Source organism: Mus caroli, unplaced genomic scaffold, assembly GCF_978045245.1.
Source record: "Mus caroli unplaced genomic scaffold, Mus_caroli_1 scaffold_2, whole genome shotgun sequence".
NCBI lineage: Eukaryota > Metazoa > Chordata > Mammalia > Rodentia > Muridae > Mus > Mus caroli.
In genome coordinates this window covers 136,249,862-136,276,712 of record NW_028227257.1, presented here as the reverse complement: position 1 = coordinate 136,276,712, position 26,851 = coordinate 136,249,862, and the positions used below count along the sequence as shown (strand labels likewise).

The window sequence follows — 26,851 nt, the reverse complement described above, 5'->3', positions numbered from 1 at the left end:
GGAGGGGGGATGGAATAGGGGGTGTCTTGGGGGAGAGGCCTGGAAAGGGGACATTTGAAATGTAAATAAAGAAAATATCAAAAAAAAAAAAAAAAGAGTAAAAAAAAAGTCCCTCCAATTGGGACAAAATGCTAGAGCTCGACATTGCCTTTACCATTTTCCAGGTATAAAGACACGGCTTTGTTTCTTGGTTGATGGAGGTCTCACAGAAAGAGATGGCCTCCTGCACTTAGCACTGACTTCTGTAGGTAAAAAAGAAAGATGGTGAGCTTCATGACAGACCACTAAAAAATTACTTTAGAGATATACTTAAATCCCCCCCCAAAGAAAAGAAGAAGCTATTAAGAACTAATCAATCATAAATTCATGGATGATTATCATTCATTTTTAATCTAATTTTATGTGCGAGTGTACTGCACATGCAGCAGAGTGTGGGTGTGCATACCCATGGCCATGCTTGCCAAGCGCAGAGGAGGAACTCTGTGTCCTCCTCTATTACTCTCTGCCTCATGGCCTTGAGACAAGGTTGTTTACTGAACTGCAAGGTCACCATTCCAGTTAGGGACACTGGTCTGTGAGCACCCAGGGTGTACCTGGCTTTGTACCAAAATGCTGGGGTTATAGTCATGTGCAGGTATACCTAACTTTTTATGTGGGTATTGAGCTCTTCACGCTTACAAAACAAGCATTCTTACCCACTGAGCCATCTTCCCAGTCCCCAATTATCTTAAATGCACATTTTCATCAGATTTAAAGTTTGCAGCCCAGAAGAAAGCCATTTAAAGTCTTAGTTCTGATACTGAGTAGCAGCATTCCAGGACAAGCTGAAACTTAATTTTCTTCTCTGCAACAATATGTCTAAAATACTCAGTCCAAAGCTTCCTGAGGGCAATCAGGGAGATGATGTGTAAAGGGAGACTTCAGTGTGCCTGGTAAACAGTAAACACATTTAATAAGGACTGTCTACTGCTTTTATCAGCACTACTATCTTCATCACCTTCTTGTCAGCCGTTAGTTAGAAACTGGAAAGTTAAAGATCTTGTAGTTAAGTTTACTAATCATCATACTGGAGAAATCTTGTTTGCTATATTTTTAATCGATTATTAATACTATGTATATGTAATGCTACTTATAATAAAACATGGAAACATAATAAAACATGGAAGAAGAACTGAAAACATCCATCTAAAGTACCAGCCTGCTCTGTCTGAAACTAAGAGTCATAACTCTTATGAAAATAACTCAAAATGTGATTTTCAATATGAAAATGCAAATAAAGTAAAACTTGTGCTTGTGTATAAGGCATGAGTTCACACCTAAATGTTCTTCTCGAGACTGTATGGTAATCCTGTCAAATGGTAGCACAAGTGCAGGCATTCATGCCACTATTAGCCCAGTCACCTTCACATCAGTAATTGACAACTAACCCAAACACCAAATTTCACTTAACTGTCTGATTCCTTTCTGGGTACTATTCAGACACTCTCAAGCCTCCCCATGGCTCTGTGACACCTTACCAATCTCTATAATATCTGTAAGTCAAGCTTAGGGAGTAGATCGTCATGTCTTCCCTTTTCTTCTTCGGAGCTATCCAAGACAGTAAGCAGAACTGAAAACAATGTACAAACACCATGCATGGGAAGATATAAGCCTGGGAAACTACACAAGAGCTGACGAGGCTGCTTAGAGATGAGATCACGTGAGTACAGGTGAGAATGAGAGCCCATGCCTCTCCAAGGGGAATGGAGAAAGGGATCTTGGGAGGAGAAGGAGTCCTAGACATGGGGATAAGTAGAATATAGGTAAAAGGACAAGTGGGGAAAGATACCTGGGCATTGTAAATAGGGAAGGATGAATAACACTAAAGATGTTGGAAACATTTTATCCTTCCTTAAAAATGCTGCAAGTGTATGTAAGTATGTAAGTATGTATGTATGTGTATATATAGAGAATGAAGCCATCCCATTTGGGGTGATAAAGCTCCTAAGAACCGCAGACTAACAAAATGCCTAGCACCAAGCGTAGGAAGTCTTTCTTCCAGATGTTGGTCATGGAGGCCTAGAGACTCTCAGAACAGTATAGACTGTTGCTGTTGCCCCTGGTCGCTTCCTAGAACTTGAAGGTAAGATCCTATTGGTGAAGATACCGTATACTTTGGACTTGAAAAGGTGGTCTAGAAGCCTTCTTCCTAAAGACTAGCTTTTATAGTATGGGAAGATGCCATGCAAGTAGCCAAGGGAGAAAAGTAATCAACAGTTCTACCCAGATGTGAAGCCTACAAACCTTATTAGCAACCAGAACGGCAAGGTATTCCTAAAGATGTCATGGTGGCACTTCCATCCTCAGAGTAACCAACAGCCATCTAATTGGACGTTAGGATTGCTCTACAGGAGGGAATTCATGCTAAGTACTATAAATTTAGTCCAACACTGTAAGACTCTAGAAGAAAACCTACTACTGCCACTTTCTTAAGCTCCTATGTTCTGCAACTGAATTTTCAATACTTATCCTGGTATTTACAGATAAGCGTAGCTTTCCCTCTTCATCAAAGAAGCTACTTTTTGCAGCAGATGGAGACCAATCATAAATTCACAACTAATCAAAATGTAAACACCAACTGACCCAGGCTTAGTCTACACATCTACAATACAACTCCTACACTCCTTAAGGGGTAGGGAACATTGCAGTAGAATGGTAGAAAGACTATTAGGGTCAGAGGACCAGGGCATCTGCTACTAAGTAGTGACTTCTCTATGTGATAGGATGGCTATACTCAAGAAATCACAACAATATGACCAACGTAATAAGACCAGCACAATGACAATACCAGTTGGCTTGCCCTGGTGGATGGGGAGATTTCATAAACTTACATCTTGCATCATAAAGGGAAACAAAACCTTTGCAGTTTGAACACAGATTCACATTCAGATCAGTTCTCTGCTATTTCTTGCAACGTGAATGACTCAGGAGCTAGGAATCATACGGGCATCCTTTCTTCAAGGCTGCTCATATCCTCTAGGAAGTCTTGACTAACTTTTCCTGGGAAAAGTAGTAGCTTTTCCTCTTGGCGTTTCACATATTTTGTATTGAGATACTCTTGGAGTTCTCTGGGGCAGGTAGTAAAAAAGAAACACATGTAGAAGGGTATTAGAAGTATAATCACATTTTCTGTATCCATTACTTTTTGAATGACATTTGGGTTCTTTCCAGCTTCTGGCTATTATAAATAAGGCAGCTACAAACACAGTGGAGCATGTGTCCTTGTTACATGTTGGAGCATCTTTTGAGTATAGGTCCACGAGAGGTATAGCTGGGTCCTCAGGTAGTACTATGTCCAATTTTCTGAGGAACCGCCAGACTGATTTCCAGAGTGGTTGTACAAGCTTGCAATCCCACCAGCAATAGAGAAGTGTTCCTCTTTCTCCACACCCTCGCCAGCATCTGCTGTCACCTGAATTCTTTTTTTTCCCCACATTTTTTTATTAGATATTTTCTTCATTTACATTTCAAACACTATCCCAAAAGTCCCCTATACACTCCCCCTGCCCTGCTCCCCTACCCACCCACTCCCACTTCTTGGCCCTGGCATTCTCCTGTACTGAGGCATATAAAGTTTGCTAGACCAAGGGGCCTCTCATCCCAGTGATGGCCAACTAGGCCATCTTCCGATACATCTGCAGCTAGAGACATGAGCTCTGGGGGTACTGGTTAGTTCATATTGTTGTTCCACCTATAGGGTTGCAGACCCCTTCAGCTCTTGGGTACTTTCTCTAGCTCCTATACTGGGGGTCCTGTGTTCCATCCCATAGAAGACGGTGAGTATCCACTTCTGTATTTGCCAGGCACTGGCAAAGCCTCACAGGAGACAGCTATATCAGGGTCCCTTCAGCAAAATCTTGCTGGCATATGCAATAGTGTCTGTGTTTGGTTGCTGATTACGGGATCTTAGTTCCAAACTTTGTCTCTGCAACTCCTTCCATGGATATTTTATTCCGTATTCTAGGGAGGAATGAAGTATCCACGTGTTGGTCTTCCTTCTTGATTTTCTTGTGTTTTGGAAGTTGTATCTTAGGTATTCTACGTTTCTGGGCTAATATCCACTTATCAGTGAGTGCATACCAAGTGACTTCTTTTGTGATTGGGTTACCTAACTCAGGATGATACCCTCCAGATACATCCATTTCCCCAAGAATTTTATAAATTGTTTTTAATAGCTGAGTAGTACTCCATTGTGTAAATGTACCACATTTTCTGTATCCATTCCTCTGTTGAGGGACATCTGGGTTCTTTCCAGCTTCTGCTATTATATATAGGGCTGCTATGAACATAGTGGAGCATGTGTCCTTATTACCAGTTGGAATATCTTCTGGGTATATGCCCAGGAGAGGTATTGCTGGATCTAGAGGTAGTACTATGTTCAGTTTTCTGAGGAACCGCCAGACTGATTTCCAGAGTGGTTGTACTAGCTTGCAATCCCACCAGCAATGGAGGAGTGTTCCTCTTTCTCCACATCCTCACCAGCATCTGCTGTCACCTGAATTTTTGATCCTAGCCATTCTGATTGGTGTGAGGTAGAATCTCAGGGTTGTTTTGATTTGCATTTCCCTAATGATTAAGGATGTTGAACATTTTTTCAGGTGCTTCTCAGCTATTTGGTATTCCTCACGTGAGAATTCTTTGTTTAGCTCTGTACCCCATTTTTCAACAGGGTTATCTGGTTTTCTGGAGTTCAACTTCTTGAGTTTTTTATATATATTGAATATTAGACCCCATCAGATTTAGGATTGGTAAAGTTGTTTTTCCAATCTGTTGATTGCCTTTTTGTCTTACTGACAGTGTCCTTTGCCTTACAGAAGCTTTGCAATTTTATGAGGTCCCATTTGTCAACTCTTGATCTTACAGCACAAGCCATTGGTGTTCTGTTAAGAATTTTTCCCTATGCCCATGTGCTCAAGTCTCTCCCTCACTTTCTCCTTACAAGTTTCAGTGTCTCTAGTTTTATATGGAGGTCCTTGATCCATTTAGACTTGAGCTTTGCACAAGGAGATAAGAATGGATCAATTGTCATCCTTCTACACGCTAACCACCAGTTGTGCCAGCACCATTTGTTGAAAATTCCTTTTTCCACTGGATGGTTTTAGCTCCTTTGTCAAAGATCAGGTGACCATAGGTGTGCGGGTTCATTTCTGGGTCTTCAGTTCCATTGATCTACCTGTCTGTTGCTCTACCAGTACCCAGAAGTTTTTATCATAATTGCTCTGCAGTACAGCTTGAGGTCAGGGATGTCCCTCAACAGAGGAATGGAAACAGAAAATGTGGTACAATTTCACATGGAGTACTACTCAGCTATTAAAAACAATGAATTCATGAAACTCTTAGACAAATGGATGGATCTGGAGAATATCTTCTTGAGTGAGGTAACCCAATCACAAAAGAACACACATGATATGCAGTCTCTGATAAGTGGATATTACCCCAGAAGTTCAGAAAAATCTAAGATACAATTTGCAAAACACATGAAACTCAAGAAGAAGGAAGACCAATGTGTGGCTACTTCAATCCTTCTTAGAAGGGGCAACAAAATATCCATGGAAGGAGTTACAAAGACAAAGTTCGGAGCAGAGCCTGAAAGAATGACCATCCAGAGACTGCCCTACCTGAGGATCCATCCCATAACCAACTATCAAACCCAGACACTATTGCAGATAACAGTAAGATTTTGCTGACAGAAGCCTGACATAGCTGTCTCCTGAGAGGCTCTGCCAGTGCCTGGCAAATACAGAAGTGGATGCTCACAGTCATCTATTGGATGGAGCATAGGGTCCCCAACGAAGGATCTAGAGAAATTACCCAAGGAGCTGAAGGGGTTTGTAGCCCTATAGGAGGAACAACAATATGAACTAACCAGTACCTCCAGAGCTCCCTGGGACTAAACCACCAATCAAAGAAAACACATGGTGGGACTCCTGTCTCTAGCTGTATATGTAGCAGAGGATGGCCTAGTCGGCCATTAATGGGAGGAGAGGCCCTTGGTCTTGTGAAGGTTCTATGTTCCAGTATAGGGGAATGCCAGGGCCAGGAAGCAGGAGTGGGTGGATTGGGGAGCAGTAGGAGGGGGTAGGGCTTAAGGGATTTTCGGAGAGGAAACTAGGAATGGGGATAACATTTGAAATGTATATAAAGAAAATATCTAACAACAAAAAAAGAAGTATCAATCAATTATGGTCCTTTCTCATCCCAAATTCAAAATATAATCTATGAAAAATTAAAATGCTTACAAAAAGCATTATAGGAAAAGAGAAAATAAAGAATAAATAATGAAAAATCAGTAATCAATATGAAATAAAGAATAATATGTTTAAGTTCCACCCCTATTGGAACTCCCTACTTTCCAAATCCACTCTACCTGCCAGGAATAGGTGTAAGGACAATCTATAGTTTCTGCACTTAGGAGAGATTATTTGATAGACATGCAAAGAGAAGACAGGTCTGTATACTGAGACTGAGGTCTAAAGTAAGCTTTGGAGAATAATACAAAGTCTAGTTTCATTAACACTGTTCTTACCACCTAAGCTACAACATCTAGAGACACTGAGCAGTCTCATGGCTGGGGATGCAGTGTGTATGAATAGAGGCGCTCATAGGTAGTGATTTACTGAGCACTGATGAACGACTCAGATGAACACTGAGGAGGAGATAACACAGGACTCATCTGCTACTCGATCCCGGAAAGGTAACTGCTTTGTGACACTCCTGTGATCATCGTGAGGACTACATTTATCTACAGATATAAAAACAAATATCAGAATGCAATTAGGGATTATGCTGATTTAGTCAACTGGTAGTTGTAGTTTTCCACCAAGACCCATGACTTTACTAGTCCTTGGTAGTTGGCTAGGTTTCTAGTATCCGGCATAATTTTCTTTTGTTAAGGGGGTGTTATGTCCAATTAGAGAGCTGTTGGTTCCTGCCAAGGCAGGCATGTCATTACTGATCCCTGTGAGTTACCGTGCCATGCTGATGGCTGCTGTTGTGGTCTGTTAGGCTTAGTAGTTAGACAAGACTGCTAGTTGTTTCCTTTCTTTGAAAGCTTCAATAGCACCTTCTCGTACCATGAATGCTAGATCTTAGGGAGGCTTTCCAGTAAGACTCAGCTCAGGGTCCGGGCCTGGTGTCTGAAGTGTACGGCATGTTCATCAGCAATGTATGTTCCATGTTGGAGGGTAACCAGGGGCAACAGTAATCACTTGTACGTTTTTTAGTGTTTCTTGGACAACCCTGGTAAACAACTCAAAACAGAGCTTCTCATGTTTAGTATTAGTGTTTTTGTTGGGTGGTCTTTGACTCCTAGAGGCAGGATGGACAATTCAGATGAGAAAATTTCATTTAAATTATATTTGTATACTTACACACAGACTTATGTGTATTATAGTTTTTATAAAAGGTCTCTCGTAATAGTTGTTGAAGTTTTTATTTCTTACTATTATTTTAACTCATCCTTTTTCTGTATCTGTCTCCCTCTTCCTTCCTAATTAGGGCCCATTGTTTTCCCAGTTCCTTGATCAGATCACGTCTATCTTGCTATTCCTCTCTGTATTGTGCCCCGACCGCCTATCCCAGCAATGGACTTTGTTTACTTTCCTGGATTTTACAGTGACTCCAGGATACATAGTCACTGTAGGACTGGGGCTAAGAGCCTCTGCTGGCAGAGAATGTGTGATGTTTGTCTTTCTGGGTCTGGGTTACCTCGTTCAATATGATCTTTTCTAGTGCCATCCATTCTTCTTAGCTGATTGATTAGCTAGGATTATAGGCTTATATCACAAGGACTGGCTCTCCCTCCCATTCTTCACAGTCTTTCAAACATCAACATGTTAAGACCTACTCGTTGTGACCATGCGTGTGAACAGCAGGATGGAAGGAACAGAATCCATGGCAGCAATGCCATACGGATGGAAGTCACAGCTCCACGGAGCAGTCCTCTGTAAGTTTCCTAGTTTGTGTCAGTTCAGTGAGTGGGCAAACTTAACAATTAACCTGAGGTGAGAATTCAGTGCAAAGCAGCTTAGAAAAAGATGCTATCTTAGCATTTGACAAAGGCAAATGTGTGTTTCCTTTGCGAAATCCATATATAACACATATATAACATATATAACACTAATCAGAATATCCCACGTCATCAAATATCAAAAGCACAAGTAGGGCTGGAGAGACAGGTCAACAGTGGAGAGTACTGGATGCTCTGCCAGAGGACCAGAGTTCTGTCCTCATTCACATCAAGGAGCTCAAAACTGTCTGTGCTTCAGCTCCAAGAGATCCTAGCTCTGGTTTCCATGGGAGTGTGCGTGTGCGTGCACGCGCGCGCGCGCACACATACACAAACCAGATGTGATTACAAATAATAATAAGAAAGTTTTACAATAAAAAAAGTACAAGGGAAAAATATCAAAATCACACTAGTGCCAAGTGGGAAAAAAGACAGCAGACCCACAAGTTGCAGATACTGGGATTATCAAATATGAAACATAAAAGCATATGAGGCCAGTGTTTGAAGAAAAAATAAAATAAATATATGAAGAATAAATAAATATTTAAAATGACGGAATAGTTTTAAAGCAGGAGTAAAGCAAGTTGGGCAAATAAAAATAACTGAAATTAGTCAAAGGGAGTAATTAATAGCAAATCTGAGAGAACAAGACCAGATGGCAGAACACAAGGATGTGGATGAGAAAAGTTAAGGATCATGAGGTAAGGAAAAAGAGCAAGGTCCAGGGTCTTTCAGGAGAGAAGGCAGAATGAGGGAGAGGCGGTTACTGAAGATGCAATGTAAATGACTTCTACAACTGATACAGACAAAATTTCCATGACTTAAAATGTCTGACGAATTTCATGTGAGTCAGGAAGGGAGGGATGGATGGAGCCAGGGAGGAAGGGAGGCAAGGAAAAAGGAAGGCTCCTAGATGCGTCCAAGTAAAGGTGAATCACAAAGAGACAAAATCTTCCAAGTGGCTTCAGAGGGAGACTCAGAATTAATATGTAAACATCTGAGAAGATGTAGGCTTATTTTAGAACATTACAGTGGCAAAATTCCCCTAACAATAGAGAAAGAAATACTTAGAAATGAGCTTGTTACCAACAGTGACTCAGTGGAAACCACTCTTAAGAAGGTCCAGGGAAGCCAGGCAGTGGTGGTGTACGTGTTTAATCCAAGCACTTGGAGGCAGAGGCAGGCGGATCTCTCCGAGTTCCAGGCCAGCCTGGTCTACTGAGAGAGCTCCAGGACAGCCAGGACTACACAGAGAAACCCTGTCTTAAAAAACCAAATCACCACTACCACCACCACCACCACCACCACCACCACCACTACCACCACCACCATCACCAACCATATGCAAGGATGACTTGAACAGGTAAAGTATGTAGCATAATGATATATTCTGAGTTGATGAAATATTCTAAAATATAATCCATGTTATGAACTGGAAACTCTAAATTTACAAAAAAGTCATTGGATTGTATATATGAACTACGTAAATTATATCCTATTATAATACTAGCTTCTTGTTACTACAACAAAATACCAGAGGCAATGAATTTTAAGGGAAGAAAGGAATAATTCATCTTACAGTTCTGGCCTCTCACGCCTGGGCCACTGACTGGGTAGCAGGGGTGAGACTTGTGTAGTGGAACCATTTATACACGAGGCAGGAAGAAGAGCTTCTAGGCCAGAGGTCTTATTATTCCCTTTCACTGCAATGAGGACCAACCGAAAGACCTCCTACTAGGCTAAGCCTGCTAGGGTTCCTCAGTACCTCCAACACTGACTGCCCACTAGGCACCAAGCCTTTGACTTTGCTATCACAGTCACAGAGCATATTCACACCATGTCATACATAAAAGCATTTATTATTACCAATTTTTAAAAAAGCAATGTGCAAGTGAAAATAACAAGTATGGCTGGAAATGCATTTACCAGGTTATATGTCTAAACTGCATTCTTACTGTTAAAATTATACATTGCTAGTTTCTCTTTTCCACCTGAATTTTGTGTATTGTTAATCAGTTTTCAGCTGACAGCCAGAACTGCATGCTTTCCTTGCCTTGTAAAACACACATGCTTTCTGAAATGCTTAAGTCCAATAAGCAGATGCAATACCTCATAGCTACTGTGCTAAGAGTATGTAATATCCACACTGAACTTAGCAAGCATGCATCCTAACTTGTAATCTTGCTGTGTGATAGATTGCCTGGACTGCAGCCCCTCTGCTATCTACCAGTCCATTCTGTGCTTCAAAGATATATCAATCAGATGCAAGGTGCTATGATATATATCAGACATGAACAACGTAAATGAGGGAAGGTTTGTTTTGCCTCTCTTTTAGCTTGAGGCAATGTAGATCTTCTGACTGGTAGAACAGGCTGTTTACCTCAGGGCAGCAAGGAACAGCAAGAGAGAAGGTGGGTTTCCTTTTTATTTGGTCCAGAGCCTTAGATTATGGGATGGCACTGACATATTTGGGGTGGTTTTTCTCCATTATTAACACTCTGGAAGTGCTTTCACAGTACATTTTAACACATGTTTGCATGTTTAGAGCCCACCATTGCTTTAGAATCTACATGTGAATGAATGCTGAGATACATTTTTCTGGCTTACTTCCCTTAATGTATTATCCTTCATGTTTATCCACTTTATCACAAACGTCAGGATCTATTCTATTTTTATTTGCTAAATAGTATCTATGATGTATGAATACCCCATTTTCTTTATCCACCAACCTGGTTGATGCCCTATCTTAGCTATCCTAAATACACTGATTTGATTTTCTTTGGATTCACAATAATGGGAGTGTTGGATCACATAATTAATTTTCAATTTTGTGAGAAATTTTATTCTGATTTCCGTAATGGCTGTACTAGTTTACATCCCTACCACAGTATAGACTATACATTCTGTCTTAGTCAGTGATCCATTGCTATGATGAGACACCATGACCAAAGTAACTTGGGGAGAAAAGGCTTTATTCAGCTTATGCTTCCATGATGCAGTTCATCACTGAAGGAAGTCAGGACAAGAACTCAAATAGGACAGGAATCTGCAGACAGGAGCTGTGGCAAAGGTCCTGGAGAGGTGCTGCTTTCTTATAGAACCCAGGCCCACTAGTCTGGGCATGGCATCACCCATAATGGCTTGGCTCTTCCCAGTTGACCACTAACTGAGAAAATGCCTTACAGCTGGATCTCATGGAGGCATTTCCTCAACTGAGGGTCTCTGAGGACTCTAGCTTGTATCAAGTTGACATAAAACTAGCCAGTACACATTTCCATCTTTTTCTTATATTCCAGTCAACACGTTTTTAAAAGATTATTCTAACTTGGCTTAAATGAGAGCTCCTTGAAGTACTGGCTGTGGGTGTCTTTAGTTAATGTCTTCAGTCCACCAGGCCATCTTTAAATCATGTGATTTATTCTCTTGCTATCTAGGCATCATCATTATCACTCAAAAGCTTATGGCATCCATCTTGCTAAAAATGGAAATAATTTGTGATATTTACAGTGCGAGTGCTTGATGTAAAAGGTTCAAAAAAAAAAAAAAACCCCTTCTATCTAGGTTTAGTAATACCCTAACAGTCATACAATGAGAAGCAACATTTGGTAGCCTTTTATAGACTTCATTTACAAGGCAGCCACTTAGAAGTGTTTGTTCTGTAGTTTAATTCCATTTTTTCTGCACAGTATGTACTTGTTTTGGTAGGCTGAAAATGGAGACAAAAAAAGATGACTTTATTTAGCTGTATCGTTCTTTTTCTTTTTCTAAAAGAGTTAAGAAAAATGGATTTTAACCAATAGAAGATAGTAGGCGAGATCAACAGTCCCGTGTCAGCTAATGAGGTGCTGGGCTTAATTCACTAATAAAAATAGCCAATGCTGGTTTATTAGGGATTTTTCTTGTCCAGGAACTGTGTATGCTAGCTCATTTTCATATATCATCTTTAATCCCTTAACACAGGCTACATTATCTCTTTCCTCTAAAGAAGAAACTGCCACTGGAGAGTGGGCAGCCTGTCTTCAGACATGATGCTAATGACAGTCACAACTAGGGCTAAGACTCTGTCAAAGCTGTTGGAGGGCAAAATTGATATTCTTGGACTTAGGATAAATTCAATGTTTACAATCAGGAAGCTAAAATTTAAATTTAAAATCTAGCATATTAAAAATTCTTTAAAGAAGTTGTACATATCTTACAGATAATTCTGAAATTGCCATCTTCAGCCCTTGTTTCTCATCTGAATAACACTATCAACTTCCTGTTAGAAATATCCAATTGCAGGTCAAGAACATATTTATAACTTAGTATGTTTCCCAGCTCACTAAATAGCATCTTCATTTGCCAACTATAGCCAAAATCTTTGGAGTGTATCCTGGCTTCAGTTCACTATTATTGCTAGTGAGACCACCTGAGGCAGGGTCACAGATTACACGGGCTGAGCATGCATAAAATCCTTGTTTGTAATATCAGGCTGGTAGACATTTGACAAGTGGTTTTGCTGAACAGCATTATCTAATGTTCCAGAACTAGACAGACACTATCATCATCAAGTGACATCTATGTCTAGATGGAAAGGAAGAGGAGCATAAGAGAGGCCTTGGGATGTTTTCTATTGTCCAAGCTTGGAAGTGGATCCATCATCCTGAGTAAATGCTAAGATTAAATGAGGCAGTTATCCCAAATAGAGGCTAGAAAATGTGGTCCAACAATCTTCCCAAGAAAAAGAGAATTAGTAATTTAGGGAACATGTACAGTCTTGGTCTTGTGTTCTTACTCTAGGACTCCACTCCCTGGGGGTGTTCTTGCTGAAACCACTCACTGCCTGGGCCCAGCTGAAGAACACAGCCAGTCTCAAGGTGACACTGTTTCAAAAGCAGCAGCATTCGGCTACTGTGGCAGGTGGCATGCCACCCTGAGGCCAAGCATCAATGTCTATAATACTGATACTGCGTGCCAGTCCAAGGATGTGGGAGAGTGTCTGCAGCACCTGGAAGGGTGTGATGGGATTGTTTCCCAAGGAAGTAAGTGTCTCAAGACTTCACTGTAAGAGGAAAATGACTTCTGGCAGTGAAAATAATCCCCAGATACGCAGTAGTCACTTAATCTCAGGTAAGCACACACCTATGGTCACTTGATCTTCAACAAGGGAGCTAAAAACATCCAGTGGAAGAAAGACAGCATTTTCAACAAATGGTGCTGGCACAACTGGTTGTTAACATGTAGAAGAATGCGAATCGATCCATTCCTATCTCCTTGTACTAAGGTCAAGTCTAAGTGGATCAAGGAACTTCACATAAAACCAGAGACACTGAAACTTATAGAGGAGAAAGTGGGGAAAAGCCTTGAAGATATGGGCACAGGGGGAAAATTCCTGAATAGAACAGTAATGGCTTGTGCTGTAAGATCGAGAATTGACAAGTGGGACCTCATGAAACTACAAAGCTTCTGCAAGGGTAAAGACACCATCAATAAGACAAAAAAACCACCAACAGATTGGGAAAGGATCTTCACCTATCCTAAATCAGATAAGGGACTAATATCCAATATATATAAAGAACTCAAGAAGGTGGACTCCAGAAAGTCAAATAACCCCATTAAAAAATGGGGCTCAGAACTGAACAAAGAATTCTCACCTGAGGAATACCGAATGGCAGAGAAACACCTGAAAAAATGTTCAACATCCTTAATCATCAGGGAAATGCAAATCAAAACAACCCTGAGATTCCACCTCACACCAGTCAGAATGGCTAAGATCAAAAATTCAGGTGACAGCAGTTGCTGGCGAGGATGTGGAGAAAGAGGAACACTCCTCCATTGTTGGTGGGATTGCAAGCTTGTACAACCACTCTGGAAATCAGTCTGGCGGTTCCTCAGAAAATTGGACATAGTACTACCGGAGGATCCAGCAATACCTCTCCTGGGCATATATCCAGAAGATGTCCCAACCGGTAAAAAGGACACATGTTCCACTATGTTCATAGCAGCCCTATTTATAATAGCCAGAAGCTGGAAAGAACCCAGATGTCCCTCAACAGAGGAATGGATACAGAAATTATGGTACATTTACACAATGGAGTACTACTCAGCTATTAAAAAGAATGAATTTATGAAATTCCTAGCCAAATGGATGGACCTGGAGGGCATCATCTTGAGTGAGGTAACACAATCACAAAGGAACTCACACAATATGTATTCACTGATAAGTGGATATTAGCCCAAAACTTAGGATACCCAAGATTTAAGATACAATTTGCTAAACGCATGAAACTCAAGAAGAATGAAGACCAAAGTGTGGACACTGTGCACCTTCTTAGAATTGGGAACAAAACACCCAGGGAAGGAGTTACAGAGACAAAGTTCGTAGCGGTGATGAAAGGATGGACCATTTAGAGACTGCCGTATCCAGGGATCCATCCCATAATCAACTTCTAAACGCTGACACCATTGCATACACTAGCAAGATTTTGCTGAAAGGACCCAAATATAACTGTCTCTTGTGAGACGATGCTGGGGCCTAGCAAACACAGGAGTGGATGTTCACAGTCAGCTATTGGATGTATCACAGGGCTCCCAATGGAGAAGCTAGAGAAAGTACCCAAGGAGCTAAAGGGATCTGCAACCCTATTGTTGGAACAACATGATGTACTAACCAGAACCCCGGAGCTCTTGTCTCTAGCTGCATATGTATCGAAAGATGGCCTAGTCAGCCATCAATGGAAAGAGAGGCCCATTGGACTCGCAAACTTTATATGCCCCAATATAGGGGAATGCCAGGGCCAAAAGAATGGGAATGGGTGGGTAGGGAAGTGGGGGGCGCTATGGGGGACTTTTGGGATAGCATTGGAAACGTAATTGAGGAAAATATGTAATAAAAATATTAAAAAAAAAATTCTAGCTGAAGATAACACTAAAAAAAAAAAAAAAAAAAAAAAAGGAAGCCTAAGTAAGAATTCTACATCAAGTCTGTAAGGCTCAGTCAATGGTTTTTACCTTAAAAAGAGCTTATAGCATACAATTTTGGTTTAGAGTTGAAGAGCGTAAGTATTCTGGAGACCGAGACTAGAGAGGCTGCTTTTGCTTTTGTGTGTGTGTCCATTAAGTCCCTGGAGTGAAGGAACTGGCAAGAAGCAGCTTCAGTGAAGCCAGGCCAATAATGAAGAGGGAACAGGACTTGGTACATTAAATCTTTTTGTACTCTAAATATGCCACTTTCACATAAAGAAACAACGATAAGAAAAGAAAGCTTTAAGAAGAACCTTGATACATTATTTATGAACATATCAAGTAAAAAATAACCACCCAGACAATTTGATAAAAAACTTTCAACCAGTACATCTAATTTTGCTGATATTTTTAAAAAGTCAATTATGAACTAAAATGTTACCATTTAACTGCTACTCAGTCTTCTGCAAGAAGAATGTTTCAAATCACCAAACTTACTCTCCCAAAGTTTTTGTTTCTGAAGGTCAAATAACTGTGTAACTGCTTAATAAAGAAGAGAAGAGTCCCTGTAAACACTCTGGGTCCTACAGGCTTACACGCTGCTCCTTAGGTGAGGTATTAGCAAAGCTTATTTATTTTCATTGCCAAGGCTTTTATTTGCTCACTCCCTTGTGGTAAAACTGATTTCCATGATGATTCCCTTCTTAATTTTAATACCCTTTTTACTCATCATATAGACATAAGAATTTTCCATAAAATAATGAAATCCTTGCAAAGGAAATGAAGGCAACTCAGAGGAAAGTATCCTAGCTTTTTCAATTAATTGATCCACTGACATGCTCATCTAAGATTTTTTTAAACCTAGGAAAATAAGGTTAATTAACATAAAAGAGCCTCACTCTTCTAGATGCTGAATTTTGTATTTTACCCATGCTGCCTTAAGTGCCTTGATTTCCCAGTAATGACCCAGTTCTCCTAATGAGGAACATTAACCCCTGGCTGCAGCTGTCCAGGACTTAATTGTCAACTGCAGCTGAAATAGGGGAGTTTGCCGATCAGCAGGTATGCGCTATATTAACTCATGTCATTTCAACCCCTGATAAATAAATGTGTTGCTAGGGCAACAGGAAGATCAGCTCCCTCAGTATCCCCTCCACTCCTGAATAACCAGCACACCCGGCACTCATTGGGAGGAAACTGTCTTTCACACCAAGCTTAGGAAAAAGGGAAGGAAATTAACTGCATGTAACCATAATTAGAAGTAACATCATGGATCATCTTAGAAACATATCTAAATTAATGAGAAAGGACAGCAAAGAAAGACATGCTTTTGAAGAAGACTGTGACACACCATTTCCTTCAACAGGGGATGGACTCTGTGAGGCACTCCCTAACCGAACACAACTCTCTCACATCTGCCTCTTTGTGTGAATGTTCTTCTTTTGTTTAACCAACAAATGATGCTAAAATGAATATCATTGAAAGAGCGAATTAGTTGCACTGCCAACAAAGACAATACAAAGTTGGTCAACCCTTAAATAACTTTTAATACTCTACCTGGGAAACCTTTGGGGTAACTGAGTAAGGAAAAAGAGACTGGCCACTGAGCCCCACTTTATAAAACCTACAAAAGCCATAGGATTCCAATTTCTTGGATTTTAGTGAGAGTTGGTGTCTAGTAATAGCAGCTCGGTTAAGGTGAAGAAGCAGGTGGAAGTTATTCTACAGTAATCTTCCTTCTAGATTATTTTTTCAATGACAACTGAGAAATTACTTTGGTTTTTAACCAATTCAAGACTATCCCCCCCAAATGCTATCATCTCTCTGTTACAATGAGTTGTTCAGTGTTTGATTAGATATTTTCTTTATTTACATTTCAAATGTTATCCCCTTTCCTAGTTTTTCCTGTCCCGATCCTCCCACCCCAACTCATCAACCCACCCACTCCCTTTTCCTGGCCCTGGCATTCCCCTATACTGGGGCATAGAACCTTCACAGGACCAAGGGCCTCTCCTCCCAGTGATGACCGACTAGGCCATCCTCTGCTACATATGCAACTAGAGCCATTGATTGGTGGTTTAGTCCCAGGGAGCTCTGGGGGTACTGGTTAGTTCATATTATTGTTCCGCCTAGGGGGCTGCAAAACCCCTTCAGCTCCTTGGGTACTTTCTCTAGCTCCTTCATTGGGGGACCCTGTGCTCTGTCTAATGGATGCCTGTGAGCATCCACTTCTGTATTTGCCAGGCACTGGCAGAGCCTCTCAGGAGACAGCTGTATCAGGCTCCTGTCAGCAAGCTCTTGTTGGCATCCACGAGTTGTTCAGTTTTAACATACTCATGAAGGATTTTTAGTTACACGTTCTATGGTATTTTATAAAGAAGAGGTCAAAGCAGGAAGTCAGAGGCCTTCTGAAAGCAATGCTGATCACACAGCTGCCTCCACCTGCGCTTGGAGATGCTGATTCCACTTATGTTTGCAGTCGTTCTTCCTGACTGCTTGAGCAGGAAGGAGATAGCTGATCAGCAACTTGTGACTCTAACTGGTCTTCATCACTATGAAATCACTGAGTCCTCTTATATATATCATTCACTCTGAAACAACCTCACGTCCATTCTAAAGTTTGTGTCTCTATCCTAGAAGGCTTTGGCACTTACAAATGGCATCATTTAAAACATGATGCAAGTGACAAGGTGCAATGTAGGAAGTATAAAGTTTTCTTCCATGCTTGTATAGTATATAGAACTGCACAAAGCACACAGTGCATGGAAACATCTCACAGTCAGTGGAATTTATAGATCACTAGAACTGAAATCAGGGCAGACACCCATAGAAGCAAGTCCATTCAGCTATGCATCCATCCATCCATCTACATGCCCATACATACCAGTGAGCCCTCCTTGCTAACGCACTTGTAATGATAATGAAAGTATATGTATGGTCAGCAGGAGAACAGGAAGAGGCAAAAGGAGACTCTTCAGTAGACATGAGTCTTGTTATGTGCCTGTTATAATCATATCGGATTCAAACTTGTTCACAGTTAACTGTAGGTTTGTGAAGTGTAGACAATTTTTTTAACCACATTAAGCAAGGAAAGGGCAATAGGAACTTTAGTTAATGTTAGTCTAGTATAACATCACCAAGATAATGACAGGTACAAGTTGTTTATGCTGACATCACATGCAAAAGGTAAAACTTACATCAAGAAGCAGACAAGCTTGAATTATGTCAACTTTGCTGATATATTCTGTAGTCTGGGAAACAGTCAGGAAAAAGACTGTGAGTAGGTAATAGGAATTATACATAGGGATTGGATAGGGCTTATTATTTGGCTATTTATTTTTGTACTTTTCCCCTACTACTTATACAATCCCATATATAAGAGAACGCAATAGAATTGCCTAACAGTGCCAAATTATTAGGTGGTATACTACATTGAAATTTTAGATTAGTAATTGTGCCTTTTCAAATGCTAATAAAAATTCTTGAGAGACTTTTTTTTAAATGAAATTTTAAATTTTAAATTCTTTATGGATAGGTCAAACAAATGAACAAAATCCCCACCCCCCACCCACCCCCAAAAAAACTCTAGGAAAAAAAATACATCTGAAAAAAATGTACTGATTTGGGAATGGCTATAAGAACCTTATTCAGGTGATCTTTGATTGGCTAACTGAGAGATAAATAGAAAACTGGTTGAAGTCACTAAGTATTGAGAAGGACTGAAGATTGGAAAAAAGCAGTTTCCTCTCAAACCCAAGGAGGCTGGAGCCAAATGCACTAGGAGGCTGGAAGACATGTGGCCATCCACATGACCACTGTCCCCAGAATTAATACTCTGTGAGGACCATTTTTCTTTTGGAATGAGATTTACATTTAACATTGAAATTGAACACAGAATGCCTGTCTCTGAATACAGCTGATTTCTTATGTATGGAACGCATGGCACCTGCACAGACCTACAATGATTCTCTAAAGCATGTATGGGAAAAGCTCCTCTCCCCAGTTGTTTTGGCAGTGAGAAACCAAGACATGCCCTCATCCAACTATCTAATATACATTTCAGAGGTAGGTATCAGCTTGGTTTTTAAAGCTGTGTTTTAAACTTTAGAGTCAAGAAATAAAACAAAGTAATTTATTTTCCTACCAAGTATTAATGCACAGGTATCTATTTTGTATCAATTATTTTCGTTAAGGGTCACCAAAGCCTCTAAAGGTACGGATGTCAATCCTTTCACTGTTAGGTAGGGTTCATGCTCACTCAACTAGTCACATAAATACATTCCAAATCCTGAAGACTAAGTTTTGTCCTTTCTCAATTCATACCCTTACTTGTAATTAACTTTGCACAAATCAACTGATCACTACTTTATGGAAAGGGCTGCAATTGCCAGGCAGAAAATGAGAATTCCATCGACTTCAAGTGAAAAGCTCTGACTGACAGTTCTCCCACAGTTCTTATAAAGAGGTAATGGGGAACGTTAAAAATAGTTGATATTTAGTGTTCTTATGTGAGGTGTGTGTGTGTGTTCATTAACAAGCCACAGCACAAACGCTCCGAGGATAACCTGGTGGAGCTGGATCCTTCTTTTTACCATGTGGACCTGGGGGTGAACTTGTGAGGTCAGGTTTGACACCAAGAGCCCTATCTGCTAAGCCATCCCATTGGACCAATCAGGAAACTGTAACCATTCCAATAATTTCAAACTCCTCAACACCCCCAAATCACCTTTATCTTTCTCAACCAGAAAGCACCTACTTCCGGGCCACTCAGGAGGTTGGTTACAGCCTTTTAGAGTACAGTTTCCTAATTACTTAGCTCATCATGAGGTAAGTTCTGTTTTGTCTGGGTTTTCTTTTATGTGACAAAGATTTGTTTGCTGTCATCTACTAAAATAAAAATTGTAATTAGAACACAATAAATATGATACAATATCTTAAAATTCCAGGATAGAAAATTTAGTCCACAAGACTGAAAAAAATAAGCAATTCTAAGGCCAGTGGCGATGATTACACAGTGGTCTGCTGTGGTAGTTTGTGAATGCCTGAGCATTTAATTCCATTTCAAGGAGTTTTAAGATCAAGATATTATATCTAAGATATAATTTGACCTTTTTACTGTGTGACACATGCTTTTATGGGACAGACGTGGCTGTGGGAAGACTGTGCCTGAGCGCAGAGCAGGGCAGGGGGGCACTCAACTAGTGACATCCTAGGCTTCCCCATTTGCCTTGACAGCAAAAGAAAGAAAAAGAACTTTTTTCATTTAAGAAGGTGGTTGGGGATACAGTAAAAATTGCTCATATTATTTATTGAATCATTTCAATAGATCGTTTGATATTTTCTGTGATTCAATTAGAAATGTATATTAAAGAACTTTCATGAAAATTGAGGCCTAGTGTTTATCTTCAGAATGAGTCTTTGTACAACTGCTTGGTTTCTAAGATGAAACAGCTGACTTCTTTAAGAAACAGAGTTTACCTCAATGAATGATTGACACACCACTGCTAACTGTACTTGGGTATTTTCAAATATGAACTATGTGAAGCTCACTTTAAGGAAGGTAACTGACATATGTGTTTTTATCATAAACTCAAGTGTTTAACTGACCAACAGAATTTTGGTGAAATTGCATCTATACCACGAGCTTAACAGCCTTCTAAGACTCAAGCCTGTTTCTTCTGAGTTTCATAGTGATGTCTCAAATTCACATGATGAATCCTGTCAATGGGCACCAAATCTGCGCTATGTGGTGAGGCTCTGTTTTCCTTGAGACCTACACAGGATGCTTAGAAAATCTATTCAATCTGCAAGGAACAGACCATGGCTAAAGCATTGCGGTGGCTCCAGATTCCATGATTCCAAAGTGCAAGTAACCTTTAACAAAGCCCTTTTGTTAAGTCCTGACATAGCATCAAAGAAGAGCATCTACATATGCATAGTAGTTCCTACAATACTCCTTTTAAAATGCTATCTCTCTATGAAGCAGGATTTTCTTCATAGTCTTCTACTTAAACTTCCCATTGCAACAGGTATAAAGATGCAGTAAATTAATATAAATTAATTTATTTTGGAAACTATAATTTTTACAGAATGTAATTTGTTACCATGTGCTTGTTATTGCATTCTTGTTATTTAAAATGACAATGTGAACTGGCACACACCTGTAATCCTATCAGGAGGCAGAGGCCAGACTCTTGTACAAGGTGAGTTCAAGGACAGCCAGAGCAACATAGTGAGATGAGACCCTGTCTCTCTCAAACAGACAGACAGATAGACAGACAGACACACCAAAAAGGAGGAGGAGGAGCATGTGATTTACAGAGTGCACTCAGTTTTCATGTCTGAAACAGGAAACACTCATAGGTATAATCTAAGCAAACGCCCTTTTGTGTCTCACTCCTTTTGTTAACCTTTGTTATTACCAGGAGAATATGTGTGAGTGCAGTAGAGGGCAGAGGACAGCCCCGTGGAACTGGTTCTCCCCTTCCACATTTTCATGGGTTTGGGGTTACAACTCAGATCCTCAGGCTTCCTCACGCTTTTGGCCTCTGGCCCATCTGATTGGCCCACTCATTTTTAAGAGTGTTTGTCGGGAAACAGGGGCCTGGACAAGTGTGAGCTTTTACTATGTTCTACATGCGTCTTGACTCTCCATCTAGCAGTGTGTCTTTGTGGCCACTATGATATAGAAACCTTTACAGAAAGCTTGGAAGCTGGTGCAATGCTGGACTTTTTGGAAAGAAATAGCTTTAAAAAAACAAGCATTGCCAAAGCAGTGTTTTTCACAGGCCCTTCTCTAAGTCATTTCTATTGGCTGTGTCGTGCTGCAGATGTTTATAACAAAACATTAAGGACTGGGTAGAAAGGAGGAAACAAATCCTCTGCAGAAACCCCAGAAAGTCTGCTAAAATACCGTCAGTTATTTATCTACTGTCAGCATAGGTTGTACACCACAGTCCTCACAATCTCAGGTTCAGAAAGACCAGAGAGGGGCAAACCTTACATTTGAGGGTCTGTTCTCACACAGACATCTTAACACAGATAAAAAGCCAGAATGTATCTTCTAGAAAATGCCACTGACTTTTGATACATATTTTACAAAGTACACTCAACATCTGGCTGACTCAGTACAGGATGTCTTGGAGGTTTAACACGGTGTTTGAGTCTTTCATGATCCCATCATGGGAGATACTACAACTGCAGGATTTCACGACATAGTTCTCGTGATGATGAGGAGGAAGAGGGAGACAGCACTGCTGCTATTTCCCCTCTCCATTCTCCTCTAGAGAATGGGCATGACGGAGACGAAAATGAATGGACAGCAGAGCTTCCATAGCCACTCATGAGTTAAAGTGGCTCAGATGCAGACCAGGGCACAGTGAGCCAAAGCGTGGAGCTGTGAACCAACAGGACTGTAAGAGACCCAGACAGCCCCACTCATTTCCAGTGAAACCTTTCTTTCCCTGAGGACACAATTCATTTTTGCTAGGTCAGTGATGGGCTTTCCAGCCATACAATTGGAAGTCTAAATGAATGCGTGCTTGAAGCTGGGGAAGAATGCTGAACCAGAGTCTTAATTTTCTAATTCATATTCACCAATTAAAAATAAACTGATTTTTATGAGCAAATTTACATAAATCAGATGATAAAGCACCTACCACTAAAGGGTAGGAGTTCAGCTCCCAACATTTGCATATATTCTCCTAAAGAAAACATAGGCATTTTAGCTTTTCACTGAAGAGTCTTGCTGTGCCGGAACTCTAATGGGCTTAGAACAGTAAATTTTGAAGAAACTGATTGCTACCCCTGTAGCTAGTAAATGTCTGCCTAGACCCAGTGGCATTTGAAAAAAGTGTTTTATCATAAAATTATCCCAGCAGAGTCCATTCTGCACGCTAACATCATCATCATCATCATCAGTACTCCATGCAGGACCCAACAGCTCTGGCACAATATTGCCAGTCATTTATCTGTTGTCAGCACAGGTTACACACTGTAATCCTTGACTGCCTCGGAATTAGAATGTCTTTGATGTCCCCACAAGAGTTTTTTGCCCGAAGGCTTTACCAATGCTCGGCGGCTCAGTGTTTATTCCTCCTAATCTTCCTCTCATCTCCAGGCTAGCAGTGACAGATGGTTATGGGCACACAATAGTATTAAGAGTTTGATATTTTTTTTATGCTGTGCTCTCTGTACAACAAATAGCTATCAGACGCGGGCCAGAGAGCTGACATGGCTCGCGTAGGTAATGGCAAACAAACAGCTCGGGTTGATGCTTTCTGTCATTTCCCCTCCTAACCCTGCTTGTTTTCATTGTATACTCTCAAAGGTAAACTATATTAACCTTATAGACTGTTATTAAAAAGATATATCTATATGAGCATAAAGTGCTTTTCTTTTTTCTTTTTCTTACTCTTTTGATTATGAAAGTAATACTGCTGACATATTGAACAAATATCGCATGTCAACATAAATTTTTAGTGTGTGATAATATCCCCTTCATATAGCTGTGTGTCAGGCGGGAACCCGTGGATGATGCATAGCAGTAAATAACCCAAACAAAATTAGTTCTCTTGTCAGCTTCTACCTTGTATGTCCCCAGGCATCAGTAAAATTGACTGCACGCTAGATTTTCAAAATTAGCCCTAATGTTAGCTATGTGTCTGGCAACCTCCAAGTTTCCAATGTTCTACTATATTACCCGTAAGGATGAATGTGTTACTTTTATATTTTGGCATTTACTCTTGCTGATGCGGCTTTTTTCCCCCTCTTCTCCAAATTAAAAATAATTTAGCTCTAACAATAAGAATGTGCACAAACATCATGCTGCATCTCTTTAAGCAACTAACTTTAGGCAATTAAATTAAATTAAAGCAAAAATATACAAAGGAAGAGAGGGAATTATTCAATTTAATATTGTTAATTTTATTAACATAGCTCTGTCTAATTTTGTGCAAAGTGTTGACTAACATGGTTCTCAATGTTGTGAGAACCTTGCCTCTATACTGTTGTTTTATACCCTCAGTCTCCAAATTATTTAACATTTTTATGAAAACTCTTAGAATTGACTTTCTTGTAATAACTCTCCATTTAGAGGGACGCAAAGGTTAATGGACTAGAGGTTTGCAGAAGGCAGCAATGCGGGTGGCACTTTACCTTCAGATAGGCTCATTTCATCCCGACCCACTCTACTTAAAATCACACGAAAGAATACTGAGCTCTGTGACACTCTGAGGACAATGTGAGTCTGGAAGGGTGACAAGTGAACAAACAAGCCCCAAACTGCATCTCCTCACAACGCTTAGCCCCTAAACTTCAGGTTCATGCATTTAGAATCAAAGGCAGAATCCCGTTAGGTACCAGATGCTGCAGATCAGCTGGGAGAGCTCGAGGAGGTTTAATGTGCTTGGAGGCAAATCCTGGGCAAAGGCGCTTTCCTGCCGGTGTGTGTGCTTATTACTTCACCTGCAAACAGTTGCTCTCAATCGGACCTAATGATCAGCCCAGCACTGCGGCAATAAAGAGGCCATAATCTGTAGGGGAAGCAACTCTAATCAGGCCACATGCAGATTAAACTAACTGGGAGGAATAAAAACTAGATTAAAATATTCATGCCTAATACCAGAAGATTATCAGGACATTTTACCTCCTTAAATCCTAATTTATAGAAGCCAGGGCTAGGTTTACGAGTTTATATTTGGTGGGATTATATGCTGCATTGATTTTCCTGTGATGAGAAGACATTCAGCTAGACAATTTTGACTAGCACGATATAAAATCATTTGGCAGGAGGGAAACCGCTTCACATGCAGTAATACACTACAAATAAAATGAAGCTGTCCAGTTGACACTGGTCAAAGCAAGAATAAGGAGTGGAAAGTATTGTTTTAACAGTGATGTGGTTTACTGAAGTCCATATATGAAGTAATTCAGGATTAACAGGCACTGGGAGGATATAATGGCATATGATTTTTCTATCTTGAAATTTCTTGAATAACATTTGATTTTTTTAAAATGTGTCTGGCTGCCATTACTAGTTGAACAAATCATTACAAATGTTATCTATAATTCACATATAAAAATCAAAACACAATAGTTAATGTACACTTATGGGCAAAGCTGCCTGAACTGGTGCTGAACTGGTATAGTAAGTAATACTGCTATGTGAAATCTGTGAATGAAAGGAAATCCAAGCCACCCTTTTCTAAAGCTACACAGACAGCAAGTTAGAGTGTCCATCGTGAAAACACATTGTGTAAAGCTCTGAGAAAGTGGCGTGTCTGGACTTACCACCTGTGCGGCCATGTAATGTGCAGCGGTCTTTGCTGATCTTCAGCTCCACACAGAAGGGTGCTGGGATCAAGAGGCAGGTTTTCTTTACTCACAGGAAGAGAGCCTGATTTATGGATTGATGGGTTGTCCAGGGTTTCTTGTTCAGCATCGAGGTCGGGGTGTTCATCAGACTTTGATTCACAGTTCTCCAGTAACTTCTTAGAAACCCTCTGCTCTGGCTGGGGACAAAGCGTCACAGACAGAGCTGCAGCATCATTTCCAATAAGGCTGAGCATCCTCCTTAAGTGGGCTATTTTGTGCTTGGGCATGAATCTGTTACAAAAAGGGAACGCAATATGCTTTTAGTGAAAAAAAAAAAAAGTAAAATTAGTCCCTTACCTTCCTATAAGGACACAGTGACGCCATATAAAACTGAGAAAAAATAAGGATGTTATGACAAAAGTTCTCAGGAAAAGCGCAACAAGTATTAGTTACCAAGAGAAAGCTCAAAGGTCTAAAGTTGGTTACGACTTTCTTTAATAGTCTCTAAAGAGTTTTTGTGGCTACAAACTGGTGTGGCAGATATTGTAGAGCACACGACCATGATGTAATTTATCGTCTCTCACCCATTTGTCTTTCTGGATTCCCATTCTGTATCTGCAGTCATGCCAAGGCCTAAAACAATTCTCATCATTCATTCACAATCTTCCTTGGTTAACTCTTGCCATTTCTGTTCATGGGCTATTTGTGTTCCTGGGAACCTATACATACTCTCTATTAGGTTCACATGGCTGATGCCTCCTGGAGCACATTTTACTCTCTGTAATTTTCATATCTATGTTTTTCTATAGTGCTTTGTCAAACAGCTAAATATGGTACTGGTTTGAAAGAACCCAAATTTAAAAAAAATCTTTAAAAAAATCTAATATTCCCTAAAATCAACAAGCCATCTATACCATTACACGATCTAACCTTAAGGAGTTATCCATTTATAGCGAGCAAACCAAGAGTGCTGAGAGTAGGAAAGAGGTGAGGGAGCAGCGAGGCTATGTTAGCTACACTTTCTATGCTGTAACAGACACTGTAGCTTCTGAAACTGGAAATAAAAGAGGATCCCTGACTTGCAGACCACTAAAGCTTAAAGACGGCTTTATGGAAAGATTTTTACAAGGCGGGCAAGTTCTGTATTAGGAGGGCAGTAGAAAAGGATGCACAGGGAGAGGGCTTCATTTTGGAGTAGCACACAACCCAGAGTCCAGAAAGCAGGTCTGGAGGAGCTGGCTGGGCCAGGTGTCTGAACTCTCAGAATTCTGTAAGCTCATCCAGAGCCTAGGCCTTTTCCTAACTAGGCAGTCAGTGAATAAATAAAGAATACATCTACTTAGGGGGGCAGGTGGGGAAGAAAACTCCTAGAAGCAGAGTAAGCTACAGTTACAGGTGGAGGAAGTGAGTTGAAAGAGTGTTGCCACACTACAGAGATGAATCAAAAGCCTTCCTCCACAGAATATGTAACAGAAGCACAGGCCCTTCAGAAGGCCTTGGAGCAGGGCAGCCCAGCACCTCAGCCTGTTCCATGGTGAGGGCTGCATA

The 26,851-nt window shown here is 40.5% G+C and overlaps 1 protein-coding gene across 13 annotated transcripts in view; it reads right to left on the bottom strand.

Annotated features, from left to right (window-relative positions):
* The window catches only part of Qtman (queuosine-tRNA mannosyltransferase), a 384,758-nt gene that overhangs the window by 42,984 nt on the left and 314,923 nt on the right, over window positions 1–26,851 (bottom strand). For all 13 annotated transcript variants that reach the window (XM_029469981.2, XM_085834933.1, XM_085834937.1 and 10 more), the window contains one exon: window positions 25,280–25,594. In XM_029469981.2, the coding sequence (XP_029325841.1) occupies window positions 25,280–25,594 (315 nt within the window). The remainder of the gene's footprint in view (window positions 1–25,279; window positions 25,595–26,851) is intronic.